The sequence below is a fragment of the Lingula anatina genome, chromosome 2 (assembly GCF_051362555.1).
Source record: "Lingula anatina isolate TDL-2025a chromosome 2, LinAna3.0, whole genome shotgun sequence".
NCBI classification, from domain to species: domain Eukaryota; kingdom Metazoa; phylum Brachiopoda; class Lingulata; order Lingulida; family Lingulidae; genus Lingula; species Lingula anatina.
Window position 1 is genome coordinate 13,200,278 of NC_141768.1, and position 26,091 is coordinate 13,226,368.

Below are 26,091 nucleotides of genomic sequence, written 5' to 3' on the forward strand. Positions count from 1 at the left end.
ATTTTCATACTGTTATATTCATATCAGATGTCAAGATGAGATGTTGTCCAAACAACAACCAAGTATAAGGTTGCATTTCCCTTGAACGCTAGCAGGTACCTAGAAATGAGCTCAACGATGTGAAAATATATTTCTTGTATTATTTTTCAAAGGGAACCCCTTTGAGAAGATGGACACCCTCTCATCCGATTAGAAATAAATGCTCTTATAATTATTTTTGCAGCGTTCATCAAACGGGTTGATAAGTGAAAACGACGCGGATCAGATTAACAAGTGCCTGGCCAGGCGTTTTTTTCCATCTGCTTGTACTTCTTTGGTGTGTGACCAAACGGATCGATCAAAAGCGTTCACTCAGTACACTCAGCAGGCCAAAGCCTCGTTTTCAGTACTAGAAACCCTACCATCTGGCTGAAAACGAGGCATCGCTGGGAAAAGAGAAATTTACATCCGTAAATAGGGAGGGCTCTGGAAACATCCGAACATTCAACCAAGTTTACGCAAAGAAGCGTTGCATCTCGTTTAAATCCAACATGTAGGTTTTTGAAAAGCCCCGTTTTGCTTCAAGGACATGAGAGGAAAAACGCAGAGATTGCCGGGAATTTGAAATAGCCTTTTGCATTGGTGCACCACCCACCACCGTGTATCGTCTGCAGGCAACCCCGTCGTCAAGTCCAACTGCAATCCACCACTGCAAGTTAGTATTTTGTTAATACAATTATTTATGCATTTATGACATCAATAGGCCAACAAGCAGGGTTTGTGGCAAAATTTTATGCCTCAAGTAGCAGAAGCAGAGTCCTTAAGTTAATAGCTAGCTTAACCGTACTTGTAAAACGGGCACTACACGTACACCCACAGGTACAGTGAATTATTAATGTTTATATTCCTGGCCTGTCTTAATTCCACGTCATTCTTCGTTACAGTACAGTGAATATCAACTCCGACTGCACTGGTGTTTTTATTTACACTATAGGCAGGCGGTCAGGCTACGCGTTTTGCTGGTAAAGGTCATGCTTCATTTGTTAATGATTATACCCATGCTCATTGGGTTGAAACGGTCTTTTAAATGTTGAAGTTGATAAATCGCCTTTGAAGCAGCAAAGCAATATCAAACAGAATGCCATGTACTGACTTGATATGTGACCTGTAATCAAGCAAACAACACTGGCGGAATCCCACTACAGAATGTGTTTCTGCCAACTACATGTACTGTACATGTTTGGGTGCAAGTTGAATTATTTATATGTGAAGGAAGGGCCTATTATATCTACATAGTGTCACGATCCATCTAACTGAACCGCAAAACACATACCGACCATTAATTAGAACCTTAACGATATTCATCTGCGACAAGTGACAATAAATCGTGTATTAGTAGCTAAACAGCAATGAAATTAATGTATCTGTTTTATGCAGGGATCGGTGTGTAATGTATTAAGACTGATATTCATAGTAATAATCTTGTTGTAAATTCAACATGTGTTTTGAGCGATAACTTAAATGTTTTGAAAATGCCTTCCGGAGATTTATATGGATAATAACAAAACATGCATATAAAAGACCGAGGTCGACTTTGTGATATTTTATATACAGTTATATATTCTTTTCATAGACAGATTCGAAGGACACACAAACAGAGAGACACTTGTAGTGCAGTCAAAAGTACATGTTACGTACTAACTTATTATTGATCATACTACGTTTAAGATGTCAAAATGAGATCAGGATAATTTTGTTTATTCATTCTTATATATTGTAAACACAGATACAAATATAAGCCTTGAAATAGCAACCAAAATTCAGCTATCCTTAGAAAAGGCAAAGTAGCGAATTGTTGAGCCCCCCATGCTTGATCTCCCACCAGTAACTCGGTAAACATGAAATGTAAGTCATAACGATAATCAATAAAATATTACCACGTGTCAACATATATTTCTGGCTGTCTTTAACATCGTCGTTGTAATGAGCACTTGTTCAGCCCCTGTTCAACCCTGGTGTAAAACACATTAGCTTGTACATGTATGTTTCCTATACTCAACTAAGGCCGAGGAGTGAGGGTCCTCATATTACTCTGCCCAGGCACACTATATATATGATACTAATTAGTAAAATTTGCAATATGATACCCTTAGCGTTAGCAATAAAATGTGACTAACAATATAATAAGGTGACTTGATAATGTCATGAATATTTTTCTCTTCTGTATAAATGTGCGGTTCTAAGGATAAGATATGCTGTTGTTCCTCACGTTTTCATTGAATTTTAGTTGTATGCAATTTAGATTTTCACTTTTCATTTTTTTAAAGATGTGCAGATATCATATTGGATTCAGACCTGGATCCGATACTTGGGACCGTTTTATCTCCCTGTGTTACTAGTATACAGTACACACATCTCTGACTACACACACACACACACTGCATGGTCTGTATGAAGCAAGACTATTTTCCACCTTTCTTACAAATAGCTCTGGTGAAGATATAGGCCTACCTTGGTAAGTGTTAACTGAAATCATTTTTTCTATTTCGTTTTCTGTGTGCTCGCATTAGATGAAGGCACTACCTGTCAAAAAGATCGTGCCCCCCCCCCAACTCATCCTCTCTCTCTCTCTCTCTCTCTCTCTCTCGATCTCTCTCTGTCACACACACACACACACACACACACACACACACACACACTTTCACACTTACGGTCACACTGGTCTGTGAACGTCTACGAGGGGTGAAATATGTGGGGGATATGTCCTTTATAATAAAAAGCAATGCAGAGTACTTATATACACCGTTTTTATCGATCCTTCTGTTTACTACATTACTTGAAACTAGTTCGTATACTGTACGTTCAGAGCATCACTCATGCTCAGTTTATGCTTTCTTAGCTCCAGCGCGAATTTAATCGATTAAAATGTACAGAAGAAAGTACTATTCTTCATAAAGTTTATTGAGGCCCGCACGTCTTTTACATGTATTATGTAGGTTTTGTAACATCCTTTCAAGCAGAAACACAACCATGGTTCAGAAGGTCAATCTGACCTATGGCGAATAAAAGATGTTAATTTAATAATACGAAAGCCGCAAAACAGCTTAATTATCCAAGGGTCGACATACCGGTTAAAACTAGTTCAAACTCACATGTACTTTAAACATTAAAAAGGAATTGAGGAAACAGTTAGTTATTTATTAGACCATCTCTTGTACTGGACACTTACGTATTTATTCCAAAGTGGATCAAAGAGAAAAATACTACAACGACATCTCCAAATGCTTAGTTATTTACTATACGCTAAGGCTCGCAGCTAAAAACACGGCATTCACGGGCGTCTATGTGGTGGAATGCAGATCCATTAGTACAAGTACATGAACATTTTATTTATATTAGTAGGGACAGTGTGAGCGGACTGCTTAGAACCAGTCCGACACGGTTTGATATTGAGGGCTACACTTGTTTATATTCCTTAGCAGACCGAGTAATTGGCAAACATGGTCAAGCCCTTTTATTTTTTCAATTTATCAAACCTTTATGGAGAGCACAGTTGACAATACCCATTCTAGCAATATTAATGAGTAAGGTTAGTTTCTGAACTCCCAGCCCACTTTGAATGCTCATATTGATATTTAAATCGTAAATTGTCAGCTGTAAGTTTTGTCGTGGTCTTTGAATAAGCAAAATATCAGGGCATTGCATCTTTTAGACATTTCGCAGTAGTAATTAAGAAGCTTATTTTTCGTTCTACGCCGCGGCAACGTAAACAAAAATAAAAAGTAAAAAGCAAGTGTTGTGTGGGTTTCGGATCAGTCTAATTGTGAGTCTGATTGTGAGTTTTGTGTGTGGTGTTGTGACTCTTACACGCTTCCGTACAAAACATAGCCGTATATATATCCACCAATGCCTACGCTACTTTGATGTAACACGACTTCGTGAGGGAGGGAGTGTGTTAGATGTGACTTTCGCTTGCCTCAGAGTATGTCCTTAAACCCCCTTCATCCCCTTATATGTTATTTTTTGCCTAGGCCAAACGTTGAGTAAAAATTATTTGAGTAAATACCAATAAATTTCAACAACTGAATTAGCGAAACGTATTGGTCCTGTTTTTGCACTCGGTATCACGGTTAGTGGACGGTCTTCGTAATTGAAAACCACTTTTAGTCCAGGAAATTGGTGAAAAATTGTGCATTTTTTACCTACAAGCATGAAATTTGGCACACTTATGGACAATAAAATTCTAAGCAAATTTGGATATATGGGCATGTCTGAAAATTCCAAAATGGCCGTCAAATCCAATATGGCCACCAAAATATCTTTTCAAATTAAAACTTCAAGTACATAGTCTTCTAATGACTTAAAATATCATATAAAGGTTAGAAAAGACCATGGTATGAATCCTTCAGGTGTATTAAATCCAAAATGGCCGCCAAAAGTAAAAAAAGCAGACCATTTATTCAAGATATCCATTTGAATGGGGAATTCATCAAGCAGTTAAAACTACAAGCATAAAATTTGGCAGGTTTGTGGAAAATGAAATTCTGAGCAAGTTTGGATGTATGGGCATATCCGAAAATTTAAAAATGGCCTTCAAATCCAAGATGGCCTCCAAAAATACGGCTTCTAATTAAAACTTCAAGTATATAGTCTTTTAAGGGCGTAAATATCATTCAAAGGTTAAAAAACACCACGGTATGAATTCAGAATCAATATTTGCTTTTTTAGGTGTATTAAATCCAAAATGGCCGCCAATAATAAAAAGCACTCTACTAATCCAAGATATCCAGCAGAGTGGTTAATTCATCAAAAACTACAAGCATGCATTTGGTACAGTTGTAAAACAGGATTCCAAGCACTTTTGGATGTATGAGCATGTCTAAAAATTTCAATATATGGCCCCCAAATCCAATATAGCCGACACAAATACCCGTTCAAATTAAAACTTCAAGTATATATAATCCTATAATAACTTAAGATAACACTTTATGGTTAGACAAGACTATGGTATGCATGAAGTATCAATATTTGATTCTTTAAGTGTATAGAAATCCAAAATGGCCTCCAAAAATAAGAAAAACAGGCCACTCACAGCAGCAGTATGGTGAATTCATCATGCACTTAAAACTACAAGCATGAAAATTGGCTCAGTTGTACAGAACAGGATTCTAAGCAATTTGTTAATAATGACATGTCTGAATATTCTAATATGGCCACTAAAACCCTTTTAAAGTAAAAAAAGACTACTATATAATCTGACTGACAACAGTCTTTACTCTTTTTTGGTTTTTCGCTCCTTTAGTTACATTTAGACCCAAATGACCATAAAAAATGGAACAGGACTCTTTTTGGTCTAGTTGTGACACCACATGCAGCAATTCTATAAATATCAAGGATAGGAAAATGTCAAGGTATTTTCACAAATAAGTTTCAAATTAACGAAAGTTATTTTATCAAGTAAGTGTTGCACATTTTATGGGCGGTCAACCTTTTACTTAAGTAAATGGACAATATCTCAACAGAGGATAACAGCTAGCTACACCGAAATTTCTACTTATTTGGTTAAATAATTTTCATTCATTAATGTGTGCCTAGCTTTACTAGTAGTTGTGTTTCCCTCAGCTTTCCCAGTATATCCTTAAAGCTAAAGCTTCTACATGTAATCCACTTTCCCCAACAAAATACCAAGAGGCATTGGTCGTTTTTAACACCAGAAAGCATCAGTTTACATGCATGAGGGTCAATAGGAATATGAAAGTGTGGTAGGGGCATAGTAGCAGATGTAGGTTACTAGTGTGAACCCTTATAGGACCAGTCTTCCAATGCTTCTGACTCAGTTTACATGCATGACGGTCCATAGGAATATGAAAGTGTGGAAGGGCATATTAGTAGATGTAGGTTACTAGTGTGAACCCTTATAGCACCAGTCTTCCAATGCTTCTGACTCCCCTCACCACAGTTAGCAACTGCACACATAACTACAAACAGATGTGGTAGGAGCTACCTGGTAGATTTTGTAAGCTGGGTAAGTGAATACTCCTCATGGCTTCATTCTGGATTGTCCCACAGAGACAATGATGCCGGAAATCTCATGAATTTTTACCTTTCAAAGTCCATATTGCACTAATTTCTTGGTGTAATCCTCAGAATACATCGTTTTTTGAAGTTTTGTATGTATTAACTGTCTGGAGGATTTTAATTCTTTTATTTTCATGTTCAGTTTTTTGAAAGTATAAGTTTGTAACTAAACAAGTTGCCAAATGATCAAATGAAAACCAAAGTTTGGCGCCTATCAGTGCTTCTTTTTTAGTGCACGAAGTGTGAAGTCTGCAATGCAACTCTTGGATACAGCACATATCAACACCTGCCCTCTGTTTGGGGTACAGGTATTTCTTTGCTCATAAATTTTCACTAAATTCTCAGTAGCCATTACTGCGAATGTACTAAAGCCAATTTTTTAAATAAGAATCTTTTCTAATTTACTTTTGAAGCACAAGATAACATCATAACATTATCGAGTGCAAATGTGCCCCGCTTTTAGTACTTTACCAATGAAAGACACCAAATTGTTGAGACCTGTATGTTTGATTAGCTGTCATTTTTGTTATATTTATTAGCATTTGATGAAGCGCCATGCTCTGATCTAGCTGAAGAATCATAACCAACAGACAAAATTGGTACACCCCAAGTTTTTTATATTTGCCTCTTTAAGGCTAAGTTATTCTGGTGTTTCTTTCACATTTTATGGATTTTGCACGATACTTTTTTTCTTAGAAAGGGGGCGTCTCTCATGAGTGCCATATAAGAAGATTGCTAACTGGGAATTGATCTAAATGAGAATCCAGAGCAAAAGTCAAACTACTTTTGTTGGTTTATCAAAAGAAAGACTGTTTTCAGTACATAATAAATGTATCATGCTTGATGTTTTTTTTAAAAATCTGTAGTATAGCTCCTGCACAGGTAGGAATATGCTGATCATACAGGTAGTTTGCAAAGCCCAAATGCCTATTCACGAGTGATTACAATTCAATAGTTGTGGTCTGCTGACTTTTGGAAGCCATTTTGGAATTTTAAAATCTTAAGTGGCAGATACTGATACTTCTTACATACAATGGTATTTTCTAACCATTAAATGATATTTTTATAAAAGACTATACAAATAACTTTCACCTTGAAAGGGTATTTTGGGGGCAATATTGAAATTGGCTGCCATATTGGAATTTTCAGACATGCCCCTATATCCAACGTTGCTTAGAATCATGTTCTACATAACTGTGCCAATTTTTATGCTTGTAATTGTAAGTGCTTGATGATTTTACAAAACTGCTGCATATTTTGCGTAAGTAAACTGCTTATTTTACTTTTGGAGGCCATTTTGGAATTCTATACACCTGTAGAAGCGGATATTGATAATTCATTCAAAGCATGATATTTTCCAGCTATAAAATGATATTCTAAACCATTTTAGGACTATATATTAGATGTTTTAATTTAAAAGAGTATTTGTGGCGGCCATATTGGATTTGGCGGCCATACTGGAATTTTCAGACATGCCCATATATCCAAAAAAGCTTAGAATTCCATTATCTACAACTGTGGCAAATTTCATGCTTGTAGGTAAAAAACGCACAATTCACCCTTTTTTCTGCACCAATTTCTTGGACTATTTATACTGCATATTGTATTGTGACAGGCTAAGTAGTTCAGCTGCCAAGTGATCTGGGTAACAATAGAATATCGCTGTCTTCTTCCTTCTTTTATTGATGATCTTCAAGTAGTCTTATAGTTTTGAACAAACCTGTGCTCTTTATTCGAAAACTGGTGCAAGGCATTTGACACTTGGTATCAGCTGAAAAGGCAAGCTATTGATTTCTTTGTGTAAATTTTCGAGTGTAATACTAGGTGTTTGTCTGGATATATTGAGAAAATGTTAATATAATAAGTTGTCAGTGCACTTTCCAAAGTTTTAGATTAGTTTTAGCTGTTGGGTCCGAAACTGATCGACCTTCAGTGAAGAGCAACATGACTATAGAAAGAAGTGTAGTATTTTTAGGGTCTTGTAGTACAATCACAGCATGTGGGTATTTTTCTTCGATTAATTTTTTTATTGTTCATTAGCTTGTTACTGCAAGATGTTGACTGTATTGGTTCCAATCTGCTGGTCTTCATCTGTGGTAATAAAGTGCATTCGTCATGTGAATACTTTTATACCCCGTTCCCATACCAAGATCGACCTAGCAAGATCGACCCATCTCCGATTGTTTCTCGCTCAATTACATTCAGTTTAAGGGTGCACAGAAGTTAATTACCCCCTAGCAGCTTCAGTGGGCTTGGCAGACATTTAAATCGCTTAAACTGAATGCAATTAAGCGAAAATCCCACCGGAGTTAGATCGATCCAGCTAGTATGATAGGTTTATGGGAACCCAGTCTAATACACGATGATGTATAACCACCCCAGGTCAATACCAGGAATACAGTCCGAAGGGTTTTCCCTCGAGTTCCTAGGGAGCGTTATCAGTTTATCTGCAACCTGCTGTTACCAATACTACATGCGCTTTGCCTTTCGGCAGTCTTTAAAGGGTTACAAAGAAACCAGTGTGGTCTAGGAGGTCCGTAATGTGCTGGCATACGTCTTGCTTTTAAAGGGTTAACGTAAAAATAGGCAGGTGTACACGAGTGTATTTTGGGGGAAATGTAATTTATATAAGAGACCAAAAGTTCACTGAAAGTTCTGCTGCGTCCCGGTGCGCACTACCGGAGCCCGCAGGTTCAGGTGCTTTATTAAGATAGCTTCAAAGGGAGCATCTAATGGTATTTCCGTGGCAACAAAGGACTGTAGATAATGGTGGAAAGATGAGTCGTACATAAACTGGTAAATGTCAGGTAGCATCTTATTCTGTACATATATTTATAGAGACACAATAGAAGCGAAGGTAACTACAAGCTAAATAGAGCACTAATTTAACAAGAAGGTATGTATCTTTTTTTCAAGGGCCATGCGACAGGTGTGATTGATTCCTTTGGTCTCGTATTGAGTAAAGAGTTGTAATGAATTCGTCTTCATAAATATGAAGAAAAAAGCATTTTCAGTTTATTTCACCTTTGCGGTGTTTGTCGAAAAAGATGTATTTTAATCATGTGGAGATGTTCTGAACCTTCATTTTTAATACTGTTTCAGAAGTCGATGGAAAGTTTTTATATACAGGCACTTAAGTGTCTATCTGATATCTTTTTGACACCTGACGTCGTCGAGTGTACTAAATACCCTTGGTTTATGTAAAAATGGCGTTACCTATCGGTGTTGCCTTAAAGGTAGGTACCTTTAGGACGTTTCAAACAGAATCCAAATGAAATATAAACGGGTCTTTTTATTGAGAAGGCCTACAAAATGGTGTCTGGATTTTATTTTTTAAATTGACAGATTTTACCAGCAAAAGTGTGAAATCAACCTTTTCAATGTTTTTCCTGTCTTTTGGGAGGATATCCCTGAAGCGTTTAATCAAAAATAGACACCATATTGTTCTTCACATTCTCCGCCTTCTATACACACTTGAGGGAAATTTAAATTTTTGTTCTCAAATGGTTAACAAATTACGCTTATAACCATTGTTGTTCCTTTTCCAAAGGATAAGTACCCCCTAAAGCTTTGGCGTCACTTCCAATGATATACCAGATGTAAACACCTTTCCTCCATGTCATTCACAAAGCTGAAAAGAGAATTTCATTTTAATATTTCTGTTTGCGACAGATTTTATACTAGCGTGAATAAATCATTGGGTTATTCATTTCATAATATGTCTTTTTAAACTAGATGGTATATATATATAGATGCAAATATATATGAGAATAAAACAGGTCCACGCTTCGGCGGACTGGCAGGATAGAAATAGGTCATATTGCTGATAAATAGTACTGGAATATATAACATCTCTGGCCTGGTTTTCATTTTAAAGCCAGTCATAAGTTATTGAGTACCAGCGTGCGGATGCACCTGGAAAAATGCGGTATTTTATTAATATGAACGTTGGCCTAATTTCAAACTGCATTAGTTTTCGCTACACAAAGTTTCACCTTAAAGAGATAGACAACCGGGTCGAGGAAAGCAAGTGGGAAAAAAGATTGTCGGCCAGATCTTTTTATAGGAATCTCGCGTATTAATGAGTATGTTATTTTCATATTTATCGTTGACATACGTCTATTTGATGCGTGGAAGGGTGTTTTTATCCTTGTGTTCTGTTACTTATGTAAAATAGAAGTACGTAAGCCAACTTCGAGTAGGGCCAGCTTATACGTAATATCTGCTTGGACAGTTTGTACTGCTTACCGACGTACGTGTTAGGTCTTAGATCGAATGCTTAATTCTATTCTCTTTACGCTCAGTGTATAGGCCTAGCTATATTGTATATATAGAATTATGAATGCGGTCTTGTTGTTTGATTTCATACAGGTACGGACGCAGAGGCTGGCAGTACTAAAACTAAATCAACGAAAAATTACTTTTTAGTTTTAGTGAAAATTGTGAATATTATTCTTGTCTTATTATGTAACCTGCAGTGATGATTTATGTACATCTATAGGCCTATCTTAAATGTAGCCCTTGTTATTCTCCGTGATGCAAACCTGTTGGCATTGTTGCATGATTTCTAGTATCTCTATTATTTACTGTCAAGTACTTTTATGTGCATACTCCTGGGGTTTTTATCATCAATGACTGTTACTTAGATAACATATTTATTTGTTTATTGTTATTGTAATTTTTATATCAGATGCACCAGTTGTATACTGTATATGCAAGTATAGTTATTGTAAAAAGATACCTTTTACTACAAAATGTTTCAACTTCGTATTCAGGACAGGTTTGTGCTCTATTTGTGCATTTCATTTGAAATTCAAAGCAATGACATTCACTGCATTCACTTTTCAGAATCCCATTTAACAGAGACGCTGGTGTCACGATGAACCCACAGGATGAGGAGCCATCAATCTCGAACAGTGCCGGTCCACCGCTAGTGCCTTCACTGCATGCTTCAGAACCTATGGTGAGAGGAGGCAAGCGAAATTGGCCTTCAAGCTATGACAAAGCGTATGACAAACAGGCATTTTGTTCAAGGTGCCAGGCTTACTCGGTCACAATTGAAAAAGATACACCCGGACGAGAAAAAGAAAGGAAGGTCAGGCAGTGTCTGATTGTTTGCGCCGCTTTTGCCAGTCATTTTTGGGTTTGTGCCTTTGCCTATTCAATTGGTGTATACTTCGAGGAATTTCTCCATGTTTTCAAACAAAGTGCAGGCGCCACTGCATGGGTGGGGTCACTGAATTTCGGAATACTCTGTTTGTCAGGTAACAAATACTGACATTTCTATAATTATGGAAAAATAAATATATAAGTATATGTAATGATTAAACAGCGACTACAGATGCTGTAGTAATTCAGATGTTAGCACGCTGCATTGATGGCGAGATTTGATTAGTTGCAGAAAAAGAAGTTACAACCACTTGATTACTTAGGAAACAATATTTTCAAGGAATAACAACTGTTCGTATGAGATTCTTAGAGGGTATTTCCAGAGATTTAGATCGATCTCACTAGATCGACCTAACTCAATGGGGGTTCGCGCTAAATTGCAGTCAGCCGACCGTGCACGGAAGTTAATTACCCCCTTACAGCTTGTAGTAGGCGGGACGGACATTTAAGCCAGATTATCTGACTGTAATCTAGTGAGACTACCCACGGAGATAGATCGATCTAAAATCTATGGGAATGCACCCTTATTTCACAATTAATATATTGTTAACAACTCGTAGAAATATAATGAATTTCATTTTCCCACCACAACGGCGACTATTGCAATTATTCTGGAATCTGTGCTTGCCATCAGACCACATGGACATTCATAGATAGATTCATATATTCATGTATACCTCCATAAAATCTCTCAAGAGATTTTTACAAAAACCAAACATTTTAGAATAGAAAAATCATGGGCTTACTTTGAATGTCGAAATGGATTCATCAACCACTGGTTATTTGGGAAAATCGCCGTTTACTCCAGGCAATACCGGCTTTTTAAAACAAACAGTTGTTATCCCTTTAAACCAATATTCATAATCAATTATTCGCGCGTCCCTTTTTTTTAGAATTTTGTACATGTATTATGCATTACGAATATTATTTTTTAAATATTACTTTATTGTATAAAAGTCAATATTTAATCTGTAATGTTCAATGTCACTAGATACCTCAGTGATATACTGTATGCCAACAGCTGCGGCGGAAGAGTTCTAACTATTTACACTCTTGCTCAAAATGATGGACTTTTCTTAAAGAATATTGCCTGTACGATTTCAGTAAGTTGACTCTAGGACAGAATTTGACTTATTGTTTTATTATAATATCATGCCCCACTTTCAAGTTATTATACATACTTTTTTTTCGTTTGGGTACTTTCTGGTGATTAAAAAAATTGATAAATTATCGGTAATTTACAGAGAAAAGCAAATGTTATGTTCAAAATAGCAAGAAAAGCAGAGTCCCCCAAAGGCAATATTATAACCATTAAGAATTTAATCGCTGAGTCATTATGTAAGATAGTTGCCAAAAACCCGGATGACGTAATCTTGTTTTTGAGGTACTTAGTTTATGCAGTTTGTTTGCTCAGATAAACTCACCCCTCGACAACAACGCCTTGTCCGCCAAACCTCTCTCCTCCTTACTGCACGGTCAGAAGCATCCCAACAGTGCTCAATGGGACTCATATGAGGAGAAAAAAAGCACCAGTCCACTTGTTCAATTTCCTTGTCATTGGTGACTTGTTGTGTTTTGCAAGCACGATGAGATGGAACATTGTTATATTGGAACAGAAAGGTACCACCAAAATGGGCTCTAGCAAATGGCACCATTTCTGTTGTCAGAACTGCCATGTGCATGTAGGCGTCAGCAGCTACGCCGTCTTTGAAGAACATCAGATTGGTTTGACCCTCATAAGGAATGGCAGCCCAAAGGTGGACAGAACCATCAGCGTGGACAGCAGTTCCCACAGTTTAACCGTCTTCAGCTAATTTTTACCAAACTTGAGTCTGTTAACAATGCCATGATGAAGAAAACCTCACTTTATCAGAAAACCAGACTTGTCTCCGCAGATGCATTACTCGGCAATGTAGTTGTCGGGTGCTTTTCTAGCGACTGTTCTTCCTCTGTTGGTCCAAAAAGAGTTTTTAGTACTGCTGTTGACTTATAATCTGGAAATTGTTATTTTTTGTGTGTGTCTGTTTGTGCGTTTTTGCCAGTGTCCCTCAGAGAAGTTGCTTACAATTTTCTCTCTAACATCTGGTAGGGTATACGGCCCTTCCAAATTGAAGTTTTACGGTGACGATACCTGGTCGCTTGTATTGCTTTGTGCAGTTTTTCAGGCAGTTCCTTGATTGATTCCAGCGCAAACATCCCTTCTGTTTATGTGCAAAACACCAAATCCACAAAAGTTACCAAGTTCCACTTTAAGTGGAAGCATTGGTACCCTTCAAATGTGCAAAAAATATTGACTTGCTTGCAACAGCAAACACCTGCGACTACGTCATGAGTAAAAAACACATAGAACTTTGAAATGAAAATTTATGTATATCTTCTAAAATTTTTCATCATTTTTAGCAAGAGTGCAGTTACTTATATGAAAATGAATGTCTTCACTTTAGCTGCTCGGCACAATCACAAAATATTTTTCAAATGTAATTTGATGAATTTATGCTCGAGCCTTGCATTTCTCAGGCCCAGTCAGCAGCATCGTGTCAGATCGTTTCAGTTGCCGAGCTGTTGTTATGGTTGGTGGTCTCATTGCCTGCGCAGGTCTTGTTCTCAGCGTTTTTGCTACCAGTATTTCATACCTCTATGTTACATTTGGCATATTAACAGGTATCTATTGCGTGGTCGTGGGCAACGTGTCGTTTCTTTTACCCCATGTTGTGATACACAATACTCATTCGAGCATTTGATTTAAATATAAGGTAAAATGAAATATGTCTTTTGTCCGCTTCAGTGAGTAAAGCTTAATGTTCAGTTAGATATCCTCTTTAAGTCTTTAAGCGCATTAAAGAAGCATTATTTTTAATGTGTACAGAAATATGATAAGATATTGTCGTTTGGCTTTGTTTTAGGGTTTGGCTTTGGGCTCAGCTTCAACACCACCGTGTTCGTTGTGGGTCTTGCCTTTGATCGCCACAGGAGCCTAGCTATGGGGATAAGTATCTCGGGAGTAGGAGCTGGGATGATAGTGCAACCATACCTGATCGAGTATCTGATTCACTTTTATGGTTGGAGAGGATCCATGCTGATCCAGGCAGGACTGATGCTACAGAGCGTTGTTTGTGGTGCCCTCATGAAACTTCCTACTGCCAAACATATAACATGCCTGCCAGAATGTGAAAAGGCTTCAAATATAAAACCCAAAATCCTAGACTTGGGCATATTTGTCAATTTCAATTATGTTGCTCTCACTGCCAATATTTTTCTCTTCTGTTTGGGGATGTCTGTGGTTCTTGTTCATTTACCACACGTTGCAGACACCTTGTCCTTTTCACACGACCAGAGTGCCCTTCTCATCTCCATTATTGGAATCACCAACACTATAGGACGCACTTTATCAGGTGTGGTAGGCAATTTACATTTCGTCAACGTCACCCTGTTATACGGACTGTCCTATGTGATTGCTGGTTTGGCTACATTATTTTATCCAGCTTCCAGTCACTATGCAATAATGGTTATTTGCTCTGTTATCTATGGATTATTCACTGCTCCATTTGGATCTTTGTTGCCCGATGTTCTAGTACGCATTGTTGGAAAACATAGAATGACTGCTGGCTACGGGATGCTGATGGTGCTTGGAGGCATTGGGACAATACTGGGGGCTCCTGTAGCAGGTTTGTTTTAAATTTTACAAGATTTTGATTTCATGCACTCCCATAGTCCATTAAAGTCAAGCAATTGTATAACATGAATGTAGGAAGTTACCTTTCCTATTGACGAGTCATTAACAACCTATTTGGTCCGCGAACTAAGAGCGCATTCAGAACAAGTTGATCCGCGAACTTACAGATCCGCGGATCAAATATGGCCGACCCACTTAAGATTATAATCCCCTGATCGTTCTCACGCGCCGTCCCTGCAGAGGCCTAGCAATTAAAACTCGGAGCCGAAATTTTATCCGTTAAATGGAGATTAAGCGGCTTCCTTTTATGAAAGGTCGGTCATATTTAGTCCGCGGATCATCTGTTCTGAATGCCCTCTAACAGATGAGCTGATCAAATATGGCCGACCCACTTGAAATCTTACCGCATAATGCTTGCTGGGAATCTATTCAGTGTCTATTTGGGGATTTAGCGGCAAGCTTCCAAGTGGGTTGGCAAGAATTAATTTGCGGTTCTGTTAGTCCGCGGATCAACTTGTTCCAAATACACCACTAATGAGTTAATTTCTTTGAACGTTTAAGTTTCGAGAAAATGCTTAAAAGATCGCTCAAAATTAAGCAATAATTACCGTATAAGTTTATATTTATTTATTGGAGGATGGCTATACGACGGTCTACACGACTACCAGCCATCTTTTTACCTGGGTGGTGGGTCCCTTACACTCAGTGGACTGATCATGTTTATTCCATGGAAATTTGAGGATCATTCAACAAAAAGTACTGAGAAAACCACGGGAGATGAAAAGACTATCCTTGCGACACCGACAGAGAAGGTCTGTGCAGATGATGAGGTCGTGTAAGTAGAAATTTGTATGGTGTTTTGTTTACTTTTGTATTGTCTTTTATTTGATTTAAGTTCATCGTTTTCATTATTATTTGGGCGTATTCTAAAACGCTTCATAATGACAATAAATAATTCATAAATTTGCTTTCATTACTACATTAAAAAATGTATAGATATTGAATACTTTAATGCAGCAACACATTTTTATGTACAGACACAGATGTGTCTGTACATATTGCCATCACCTGCGTCTGTCGTCGCCGATGCCGATGGCGATGCCGATGCCGATGCCGATGCCGTCGCCGTGCACTTTCCTTGTAAACACGATAAGTGGAAGGCAGTTTTACTTTATGGCTTTATATTTACAGAGCTGATGAATATTCATAAAACGCAGGTCAAGTTCGAAAATCAGCATGATCGGGCCATTATTGTAGAAGTTATGCTGTTTTTTCACTTTTCAGCATATTTTTCACATTTCCTCAGATTCAATTCTTAGGCATGTTAACAGTCTCATTATTAAACTAATAAGATACGTAAAAGTTTTTGTTTGACATTTCCTGCATCTTTACAACATTGTTAGTTGATTTTGTAAAAATGATGGTAAACTTGTTATCGTGTATTGTGTAATAAAGTGTCAAAAATGGAAATAAACTCATATCATTGCAGTTTGTCAGATTCAATCATTCACTATGTTCAGAATCTCAGAATGGAAGAAATTGGACATTTAACACTGCTTTATTGATATTTTTCCCATCTCATCAATTTTCTTAGTTGATCATATAAAAATGGCAGTAAACTGTTAATTTTGTTTTATGTTAAAAATTGTTAAAAATGGAAAAAAAAAACATTTCAGAACAGTGCTGTCTTGTTTACATTTTGGCATTTTCAAGTTGTGACTTAGAGGTTCCATGGGCCTGAAGACCTTTGCTAGTCACATTTTCTGAATATCCATGATACTAATATTTTGTTATTAAAAATTGATGGTCATTATGCTGTTAAACATTATGTAATATTGCATCAAAATTTGAAAAAAACCTATTTTGGGCACTGCTCCCATGATGACCATTTAAGAAAAACCATGTCACTTACTGTTCTCAAACAGTACAGTAAATATATATATAGATGTGTCTGTACATATTGCCATCACCTGCGTCTGTCGTCGCCGTCATCGGCGTCGCCGGTGCCGTGCACTTTCATTGTAAACACGATAAGTGGAAGGCAGTTTTACTTTTGGGCTTTATATTTACAGAGCTGATGAATATTCATAAAACGCAGGTCAAGTTCGAAAATCAGCATGATCGGGCCATTATTGTAGAAGTTATGCTTTTTTTTCACTTTTCAGCATATATGCAACACTGTAAACACATTCCAAGGAAAACCGATAGGCCTGTTGTCATGAAACTCACAGGAGTAATCTATCTTACTAAAACGCAGGTCAAGTTCGAAAATCAGCATGATCGGGCCACTATTTTAGTAGTTATGCTGTTTTTTCATTTTTCAGCATATATGCAACACTGTAAACACAATATAAGAAAAACAGATAGGCCAATTGTCATTAAACTCACAGGAGTGGTCAATCTTACTAAAACGCAGGTTGAGTTCGAAAATCAGCATAATCGGGCCATTATTTTAGAAGTTATGCTGTTTTTTCACATTTTTGCATCTTTACAACATTGTAAGTTGATTATGTAAAAATGATGGTAAACTTGTTATCATGTATTGTGTAATAAAGTGTCAAAAATGGAAATAAACTCATATCATTGCTGTTTGTCAGATTCAATCATTAACTATGTTCAGAATCTCAGAATGGAGGAAATTGGACATTTAACACTATTCTATTGATATTTTTCCCATCTCATCAATTTTCTTAGTTGATCATATAAAAATTGCAGTAAACTGTTTATTTTGTTTTATGTTAAAAAATTGTTAAAAATGAAAAAAAAAAAATTTCAGAACAGTGCTGTCTTTGTTTACATTTTGGCATTTTCAAGTTGTGACTTTGAAGTTCCATGGGCCTGAAGACCTTTGCTAGTCACATTTTCTGAATATCCATGATACTAATATTTTATTATTAAAATTGATGGTCATTATGCTGTTAAACATTATGTAATATTGCATCAAAATTAAAAAAAAAAACTATTTTGGGCACTGCTCCCATGATGACCATTTAAGAAAAACCATGTCACTTACTGTTCTCAAACTTACAGGAAAGAAACATGGGACTAAAATACAGCTTCAGTAGGCAATGCAGTCTGTTTGATAATTCTTACTGCCAGATAAACGGTTTCACATATTGGCATTTTCAAAGTGTGACTTTGAAGTTCCACGGTCTTGTTTATTATTGCATCAAAATTGGCAAAATGACCTCTTTTGCATCCTTTTTTCTGTTATTTTGTCTGTACATTTGACAGCTTTGCTGCCTTGTCATTATTACATTGCTGTGGGTTATGTGAGATGCCTTTTTTTAATAGGTCTGGTCAAATATCTTCGGTTTAGATATATCCTTCGATGAACACGATGGGCGGCAATAGAAAAGCGGTTCCCATGCAATACAAGATAAGACCAAGCGTGATTTATGAGGTTGCGGTCACTGTCAGTAACAGTCATTTTGAGGCATTCGGTGGATTTATTCATCTACCTTTAGTTATGCTGTAAAGAATGTATAATGCAAAAAATATTTTTATCTTTTTTCCAAGTTTCAATTATACAGCATTAAGGTAACTTAATTTATCTATTTTTAATATTAAGGAAAATAGTTTTGTATTATTGTTGAAAATAAACTTTTGTACTATTGAAATACTCATAAATATTGTCAAAGTCACACATCATGCAGCTTTTATGTGATTTTTATACATTTATATCATAATGTTTAAACGAGCTGAATGATATTAAGTATTACAATTATTCAAGTACATTAGAAATATATATATTATATTATCACTAGATACATAACTCGAAAAAAGTGATATTATATCTTACTTTGAAAAAGCATGTTTAAACATTTTATGTGTATTTGTTGAAGTTAATTATAAATAATGTAATAAATAACAGGAAATAACATATCAATTGTTCATTTTGTACTGCTCTGTGTAGTACATAAATGATGTGCCGAATGAATATATCAAAAGGCAGTGTTAAAAAGATGTAACATTTTATATATTGAAATAAAAAATAATAATTAGACATCTTAAAGAATAATATTTTAAATACAGTGCAGTTTCCATGATTGTTTTGAAAAGCTCAAACCTCTTGCAAATCACAGTTTATTGTAAACTCTTTAAGAAGTAAGGTATAAAAACGTTCTTTTAGTCATCAGTTGAAGTGAAACGAATCGGAGGTGATCCTTGGTGTACTTTTTATTGACAAGGGTATGTGTTAAACGTTTAATCTAAGATTAAGTATACTGAATATTATTTAACATTTTAACACAAATCAGTATGCCGAAATTGAAAGGTGGGGGACTCAATGCTGTACACTCAGTTGTATGTCAGTCCAGATTATATTATGCGAGGGACTCTTTTTACAAGTACTCAGAATGTTCCATATAAAGCTTGTCATGGCTGGTAAGTGTATCCCAGTGTCAGTCTGACAATTGAAAAAACCTACAAGATCATCTTTCCCCACACATATTCTTTATACATTTTGTCTGACCATGCACAAACAACAAAAGTCTAGATACCGCTTTGGAAAGTACCATTTCCATCCTTAAGATCAAAGAAAAATGGCCGCTTTAATTCAAAATGAACTGCTGAGAAGAATTTTGAACGACATGATCACCCGTCCTAAATTCAATTTAATCAAAGACAAAGATGAGACGAGAAGGAAATATACGATATGACCACGGGTCACGGAGTGCTGGTGAAGCCTCACTCATTTGATAGTCATTCACGTGCCAAGATAGAAAATGTTAATTTTGACCAGTTGTCTTAAGATAGTTAAGATTAACAAAGAAATCTGTCTTTGAAATAGCAAAAAAGTGCGATAGGTCGATGAACTCGGTGATACATTATAATAGGTCCTACGGTGTGTGTACTGATATAGAAGTCTTAGAGATATTTTCGTCCGAAGACCTCCGGTACGTCTTTAGAATATCATTAAGACAAAAAATGTTACATGGGTAGAATGTCGCCACTTCGTTTTTTAAGCTCCCGTTTCATAAAAATAAAAAAGTATTTTTTCTTTAAAGTCTTTTGTTTGGCCTGGCTAAATTCTGTTTCAGAAACAAGCAAAAGGACCGTTTACCTCGTTTGATCTTAAATCTTATCAGCTATAGTCAGAAACCTTAGTAAGCAACATTTCTGACAGATATAGTGGCAAAAACACACCAAAACCCGAGTTTCCATAGGATCAGCCAAAATCAGACTAATTCGTGACCTCTACCAGTGTGTATTGTTTGGCCCAACAAAGGAAGAACCGTACTAGAAATGGATTTTACAAAATTATCTCTGTCAAATGCGTAAATAGACGCATGTCTGGTTTTCATCAGAGAAAGCGTAGCTGCTGACGTCTGCATTCAAGTCACATGCGAAAGCCCATCTCGTTTTGGTCGTAACTTTCTGCTTCAGCATTGCAATGCTCCACCTCATCATCAATTTTACAGACCAGGAAATTGAGCAAGTACAGTTGCCTGCTTATTGTCCTAATTTGAATCCCATTGAGCACTGCTGGCATGCTCTAGAACGTACATGTATTGTTAGTAGGAGAGAGTTCCAGCAGATTATACTGAATTTTTTTTTAACATCTTTATTCTCAAGAGGGTTAAATATTGTTGTAGTATAATTGAAGGTGGCAATTCGCCTAGGCATTACGTGCTCACCTTTGAAATTTAATAATAATAATAATAATAATAATAATAATAATAATAATAATAATAATAATATTCAAGGAAATGACAGTGACGAGGACATGAGTGGCATTTGAGGGGAGTGAGGGACAGGGCATGAGAGAAAGGTACTGAATGAGCTGAGATGGGCTGTTGTCGATGGATGGGCTTACCCAGCCAATGATCCATCAACAAACTGAGGACACTGGTGGAGGCTTTACCAAGAATAGTTGACGTCATCCCTGGTCGTGGCAGCTACACCAGATACTGGATTAATTTAAATGTTTAATGACACAGCATTGTCTTAGTATGACTCTGTTATTCTTTAATTTCTCATGCTTCTTTGAACATGACATTTGGATTTACCTATGAATTGCCGATAATTTACCGAACTACAAATTGATCGCCAATCACCAGAAAGAACCCAAACGAAAAAATAACGTGTAGTCTGACTTGAAGTTATTACACGAGATTATGATGAAACACATTAATGAGCTAGTTGAATAATATATTTTGCCCTAGTTTGTACTTATAGAAATCGCTCTGTTGGAATATACCATTACTTTAGCAAGTGTGTTAAACTTTGTAGGCCTCACTGAGAGCAAAAACCAAAGGATTCGTGAGTTACATGGTATTCCGTTATTTTCACATGGAAATTCTTTTACATATAATTAGAAATAAAAAAGACTCTCAGGTGGCGGCGTACCAACAAGATCACTTGTAATATATAACCGTTACTTTGAACTTATTATAATGGGATTATATCAAATTTGAACTATCCATCTATTAAGTTTAAAATAAAACTTTATTTATGTTTTGCCTCAATTCATTGTCGATGAGCAGTCATTCACGACCGAAGGACGGCATAACCTGTTGTTTCTCGGGAAATTTTCCAATTATCAAAGATATCCTGGTAATCAGAGTAGTTTACAGGCATTGAAGATGAATACGATTATTATGCTCAATATGTCTGACCTGATTTTCATATTTAAGTCAGTCATAGGTTATATAGCAATAACGCCCAAAGGTACCTGGGAAAATGCAGATCCACATGAATAAGAACGGTGACCTAATTCAAAAGGAAGTTACTGCTTGCACTGCACTGTCTGCACACAATATGAGTTAACACCCACTTTTAAAGAGTAAGACAACCGCAACGGTCTCTGAATTTAAGTCATGCAGACGGGGGAGAATTAAGTAGTTGCCAAGATCATAAGGATATATGAATCTTGCGAATAAATGAGTACGAAATGTTTATACGTACAGTTGTCATTAGTCTTTTTGACGCATGGTAGTGTGGTTGCCTCCATATATTCTCTAACCAGTGTGGAATAGAAGTGCATTAGTCATCTTCGAATAAGGCGTTTAGTCATTTAAGGTATCACTTTGTGTACATGCCTATTGACAAGTATTATAGCATGTTTTTTATTTCTGTAAATACTATTTTGAATATACACCTGAGTTTTTCATATAACAGCTCTTGTATTAATGAATGTATTCATTGTTATTGAAACTTTAATTGATATCAGGTGCACAAGGTTGTATATCCATGTGCTACAAAAACTTACTTCTTATGACATTGTTTCAACTTGGTATTCAAAACAGGTTTGTGCTCTTTTGTGCATTGCACTTTTTCATTTCTTTAAAGCAATGACGTTCACAATAACATTTAACATTTTGAGAATCCCATTAAACAGAAACGCTGGTGTCACGATGAACCCACAGGATGAGGAGCCAACTATGTCGAATACAGTCGACCCACATCCAGTGTCTTTATTGCATCGTTCAGAAACAATATTGAGTGGAGGCAAGTCAAAATGGGCTTTGGCAATTGATCCAATGGACGGCAAGCAAACTGACCCAAGAGAAAAAGAGAGGAAGATCAGGCAGTGTTTGATTGTTTTCGCCGCCTTTATCACCTTTTTTTGTGTCTGTGGCTTTGCCTATTCAATTGGTGTATACTTCGAAGAATTTCTTCATGTTTTCCAACAAAGAGCTGGCGACACTGCGTGGGTGGGGTCATTAAATTTTGGCATGCTTTGTTTGTCAGGTAAAAGGCACTATAATTTAAATAATTTTGAGGAAAAGATAAACAGTGATGAAATTGAGCCGGTATAGTTTGTTTCCTTTATCTAAACAGTAGGTGGAAGAGTTTTATACATGTTATCATCTCTCTTGGTTCAAAGGCGGATACAGATGCTGTAACAAGTCAGATGTCACACTATTTATGGTTTGATGGAGGAGTTTGAAATGTAACATAAGAGAGAGAGAGAGAGAATTCTCTTCGGCTTTTAACCACAGTAGCACGAAACTGATCATTTCTAATTTGACTACTGAATTAATGCCCAATTTAGTCTTATATTTCTAGGCCCAGTCAGCAGCATCGTGTCAGAGCGTTTCAGTTGCCGTGTCGTTGTCATGGTTGGTGGTCTCACTGCCTGCGCAGGTCTTGTACTCAGCGCTTTTGCTACCAGTATTTCGTATCTCTACGTTACACTTGGTATATTAACAGGTATTTATTGCATGATCGTGCTGTGCCAACTTGACGTTTCGTACAGGGGCGTGTAAGGGCCACAACACTACGACACAACAACACACACAAATCTCAAAAAGAACGACACAACATACACAAATCCCAAAACAGAAAAAGGAGCAGATGTTTATGCATGTTATTGTGTCGTTCTTTTTGTGTTGTGAGATTTTTGTGTGTTATTGTGTTGTGATTTTTGTGTTGTGGACCTTACACGCTTCCGTAGTTTTGCATACTTGACACGATACTAATTCCAGTTTCCGCATTGCTGCCAGAGAGTTGTATGCACCCTGTTTTTCTGTACTTTTCACTGAGTTAAGAAAATTATTCGTTAGATATTCCCCTTTGGATGCTGTGTATGTGTATTGAAGAAGCGTTTGTTTTTAAATATCTACTGAGGTGCGATTACATACAGTATTGTCATTTTGTAGGGTTCGGCTTTGGACTCTGCTTCAGCGCCACCGTTTTCGTTGTGAGCCTTGCCTTCGATCGCCACAGGAGCCTAGCTATGGGGATTAGTATGTCAGGAGTAGGCGCCGGAATGGTAGTGCAACCATATCTGATCGAGTATCTGATTCACCGTTATGGATGGAGAGGATCCATGCTGATTCTAGCAGGACTGATGCTACAGAGCGTCGTTTGTGGTGCCCTCATGAAACTTCCCACTGCTAAATATATGACATGCTCGCCAGAATGTGAAAGGGCTTCAGAAAGAAAACCCAAAATCATAGATTTGGGCATATTTGTCAATTTCAATTATGTTGCTCTCACTGCCAATATTTTTCTCTTCTGTTTGGGGATGTCTGTGGTTCTTGTCCATTTACCACACGTTGCAGACACCTTGTCTTTCTCACACGACCAGAGTGCGCTTCTCATCTCCATTATTGGAATCACCAACACTATAGGACGCACGTTATCGGGTGTGGTAGGCAATTTACATTTCGTCAATGTCACCCTATTATACGGACTGTCCTACGTGATTGCTGGTTTGGCTACATTATTTTATCCATCTTCCGGTCACTATGCAGTAATGGTTATTTGCTCTGTTATCTATGGATTATTCACCGCTGCGTTTGGATCTTTGTTGTCTGATGTTCTGTTACGGATTATAGGAAAGGACAGATTTACTGCTGGCTACGGGATGTTGATGGTATTTGGAGGCATAGGGACAACACTGGGGGCCCCTTTGGCAGGTTTGTTTTATTTACAAGTTATTATTGTACTAAATCTAATTCCATACACATAACTAAAAAACGCACTCTGCGACTGTAGACCTCCGCCAAAGATCCTGCACTGATAAATTGTGGTAGTTGAGAGCACATCCATTTCACAAGATCAAGGTCATTAATTAAAACTTTTTTTTGCAATGATGAAGAAATCATTGAAAAATGCTTAAGAAATTATGATCCGGATCACAACAGAGACTTAATAGTGATTAGATTTTAGTGGTGACCCGGTTCACTGGGGATCCTATTTCTTTTTCAAATGAGCTTGTTCATGACCTAGTTATCACAAAAATTATTGAATGCAGCTCTGAAGTGAACAGAGGAATTGTCGAATACTAGAAAATATTTAAAAGATCGCTCAATATTACGGAGTAATTATCGTATCAGTATAACTTTATATATTGTAGGATGGCTATACGACGGTCTACACGACTACCAGCCATCTTTTTACCTGGGTGGTGGGGCCCTTACACTCAGTGGACTGATCATGTTTATTCCTTGGAAATTTGAGAATTATCCAACCAACAGTACCAAGAAAAACACAATAGGCTTCCTTGAGTGTGAAAAGGTGATCCCTGACATACTGACAGAGAAGGTCCCTACGGAAGAAATATTAGTTGTGTGAGTAGAATATATATAAATTTGTTTTAGCATTATTTAATTTTTAAATGATTTTCATTTCTTTAACTCTTTATATGGGTATGTTTGATATCATTATGTAAAAATAATTCAATACAGCATTTATAGCATATTTTGTTTTCATTATTGAATTGTTGTATATTACTGTATGTGAGAAATGTTGTCTTAGATGAATTTTTTTCTTGTCAGATCTAATAGAATATCTTCGGTTTGAATATCTATGGATGGAAATGGAAAAAGGGTACCCATGCCATACAGGACAAGAACAAGCGTGGTTTATGAGGCTGTGTTATATAAATTCTGTTAAAGACATCTGGTTTCACTTTCCTTAAATTATGCTATAAAGGTTACATACATGTTTAATGTGAGAAAAAATTAAGACGGCAATTCTGTGATACTCTGTGATACTTAATTGTAATTCTGCAATCATTCAAGTATGAAAATGTATATTGTCACTTGATACTAAAATATTTATAATACATTTATATATTACAAGCAGCTTATTTTTATTCTTTAAAGTAATAATAATAATAATAATAAATCATTTTCTTCGCTTTTTTCCCTATTTTATCTGACTGATAATTGAAAATAATTATTCAAATCGTGTTTTAAAAACTTTTAACAATCTCTTCAGTCACTCTGTGACATCAGTTCCTTATGAAGCTAACAAAAATACAACAATCATTAATAGCGTTATTTAGATCTCCATATATTCTTCATTTTCGTCTGTGAAGAAGCTGTACGATCCTCAAAGGACGCTCATGTCGGTGTCTAGTCACAGTAACGGACAGTGGTGGGTCTGGCGTCATCTGACTACCAGCAAGGCTCTCGAGTGGGAGGCATTCCTTCTGACAGGTTTTTGATCTGAAATAAAATTCCTGGCATCGGTCAGAGCATGTCCAACTTGGTTTAGGTGTACTATAGGACTATTATAATGACTACTAACAGATTGTCTGTAAGGTTCAAATCTGGCGATCTTAATTACATAATTGGCTCTGAAAGTAATCTGCTAATACATAGGATCTGTGTGGACGGACATTGGTAAAAAATTATTCCTGAGGTGCCTACCCTCCCCCCCCCCCCCCCAAAAAAAAGGGGGGATGCAGGCTCGTGGTTTCAACAATATTCCTGTATTTGACGTGGTTAAGGTTT

At 36.7% G+C, this 26,091-nt stretch overlaps 2 protein-coding genes across 4 annotated transcripts; both read left to right on the forward strand.

Annotated features, from left to right (window-relative positions):
- Window positions 1-591: 591 nt before the first annotated feature.
- Window positions 592-18,919, forward strand: LOC106155642 (monocarboxylate transporter 13). Its single transcript, XM_087005339.1, has 6 exons — window positions 592-694; window positions 10,906-11,321; window positions 13,744-13,887; window positions 14,130-14,891; window positions 15,536-15,734; window positions 18,194-18,919. Exons 2-6 carry the CDS (start codon window positions 10,937-10,939, stop codon window positions 18,216-18,218), a joined length of 1,515 nt encoding a protein of 504 aa, XP_086861465.1. The 5' UTR covers window positions 592-694; window positions 10,906-10,936; the 3' UTR covers window positions 18,219-18,919.
- Window positions 18,920-20,625: 1,706 nt separating this feature from the next.
- Window positions 20,626-25,483, forward strand: LOC106155639 (monocarboxylate transporter 13). Of its 3 annotated transcripts, XM_013530562.2 has the most exons (6): window positions 20,628-21,922; window positions 22,242-22,594; window positions 22,913-23,056; window positions 23,506-24,267; window positions 24,708-24,921; window positions 25,129-25,483. In XM_013530562.2, exons 2-6 carry the CDS (start codon window positions 22,258-22,260, stop codon window positions 25,151-25,153), a joined length of 1,482 nt encoding a protein of 493 aa, XP_013386016.2. In that variant the 5' UTR covers window positions 20,628-21,922; window positions 22,242-22,257; the 3' UTR covers window positions 25,154-25,483. The 3 variants fall into 3 exon arrangements, with proteins under 3 accessions (XP_013386015.2, XP_013386016.2, XP_013386014.2); XM_013530561.2 differs by having other exon boundaries at window positions 20,626-22,594; window positions 25,138-25,483; XM_013530560.2 differs by having other exon boundaries at window positions 20,629-22,594.
- Window positions 25,484-26,091: the final 608 nt, after the last annotated feature.

Coding starts and splice junctions, on each gene's coding strand:
- LOC106155642 (XM_087005339.1), top strand. CDS start 10,937: ATGAACCCACAGGATGAGGAGCCATCAATCTCGAACAGTGCCGGTCCA. Junction 11,322..13,743: donor CGGAATACTCTGTTTGTCAG/GTAACAAATACT, acceptor TGCATTTCTCAG/GCCCAGTCAGCAGCATCGTG. Junction 14,892..15,535: donor ACTGGGGGCTCCTGTAGCAG/GTTTGTTTTAAA, acceptor TATTTATTGGAG/GATGGCTATACGACGGTCTA.
- LOC106155639 (XM_013530560.2), top strand. CDS start 22,033: ATGAATGTATTCATTGTTATTGAAACTTTAATTGATATCAGGTGCACA. Junction 23,057..23,505: donor TACACTTGGTATATTAACAG/GTATTTATTGCA, acceptor GTCATTTTGTAG/GGTTCGGCTTTGGACTCTGC. Junction 24,268..24,707: donor ACTGGGGGCCCCTTTGGCAG/GTTTGTTTTATT, acceptor TATATATTGTAG/GATGGCTATACGACGGTCTA.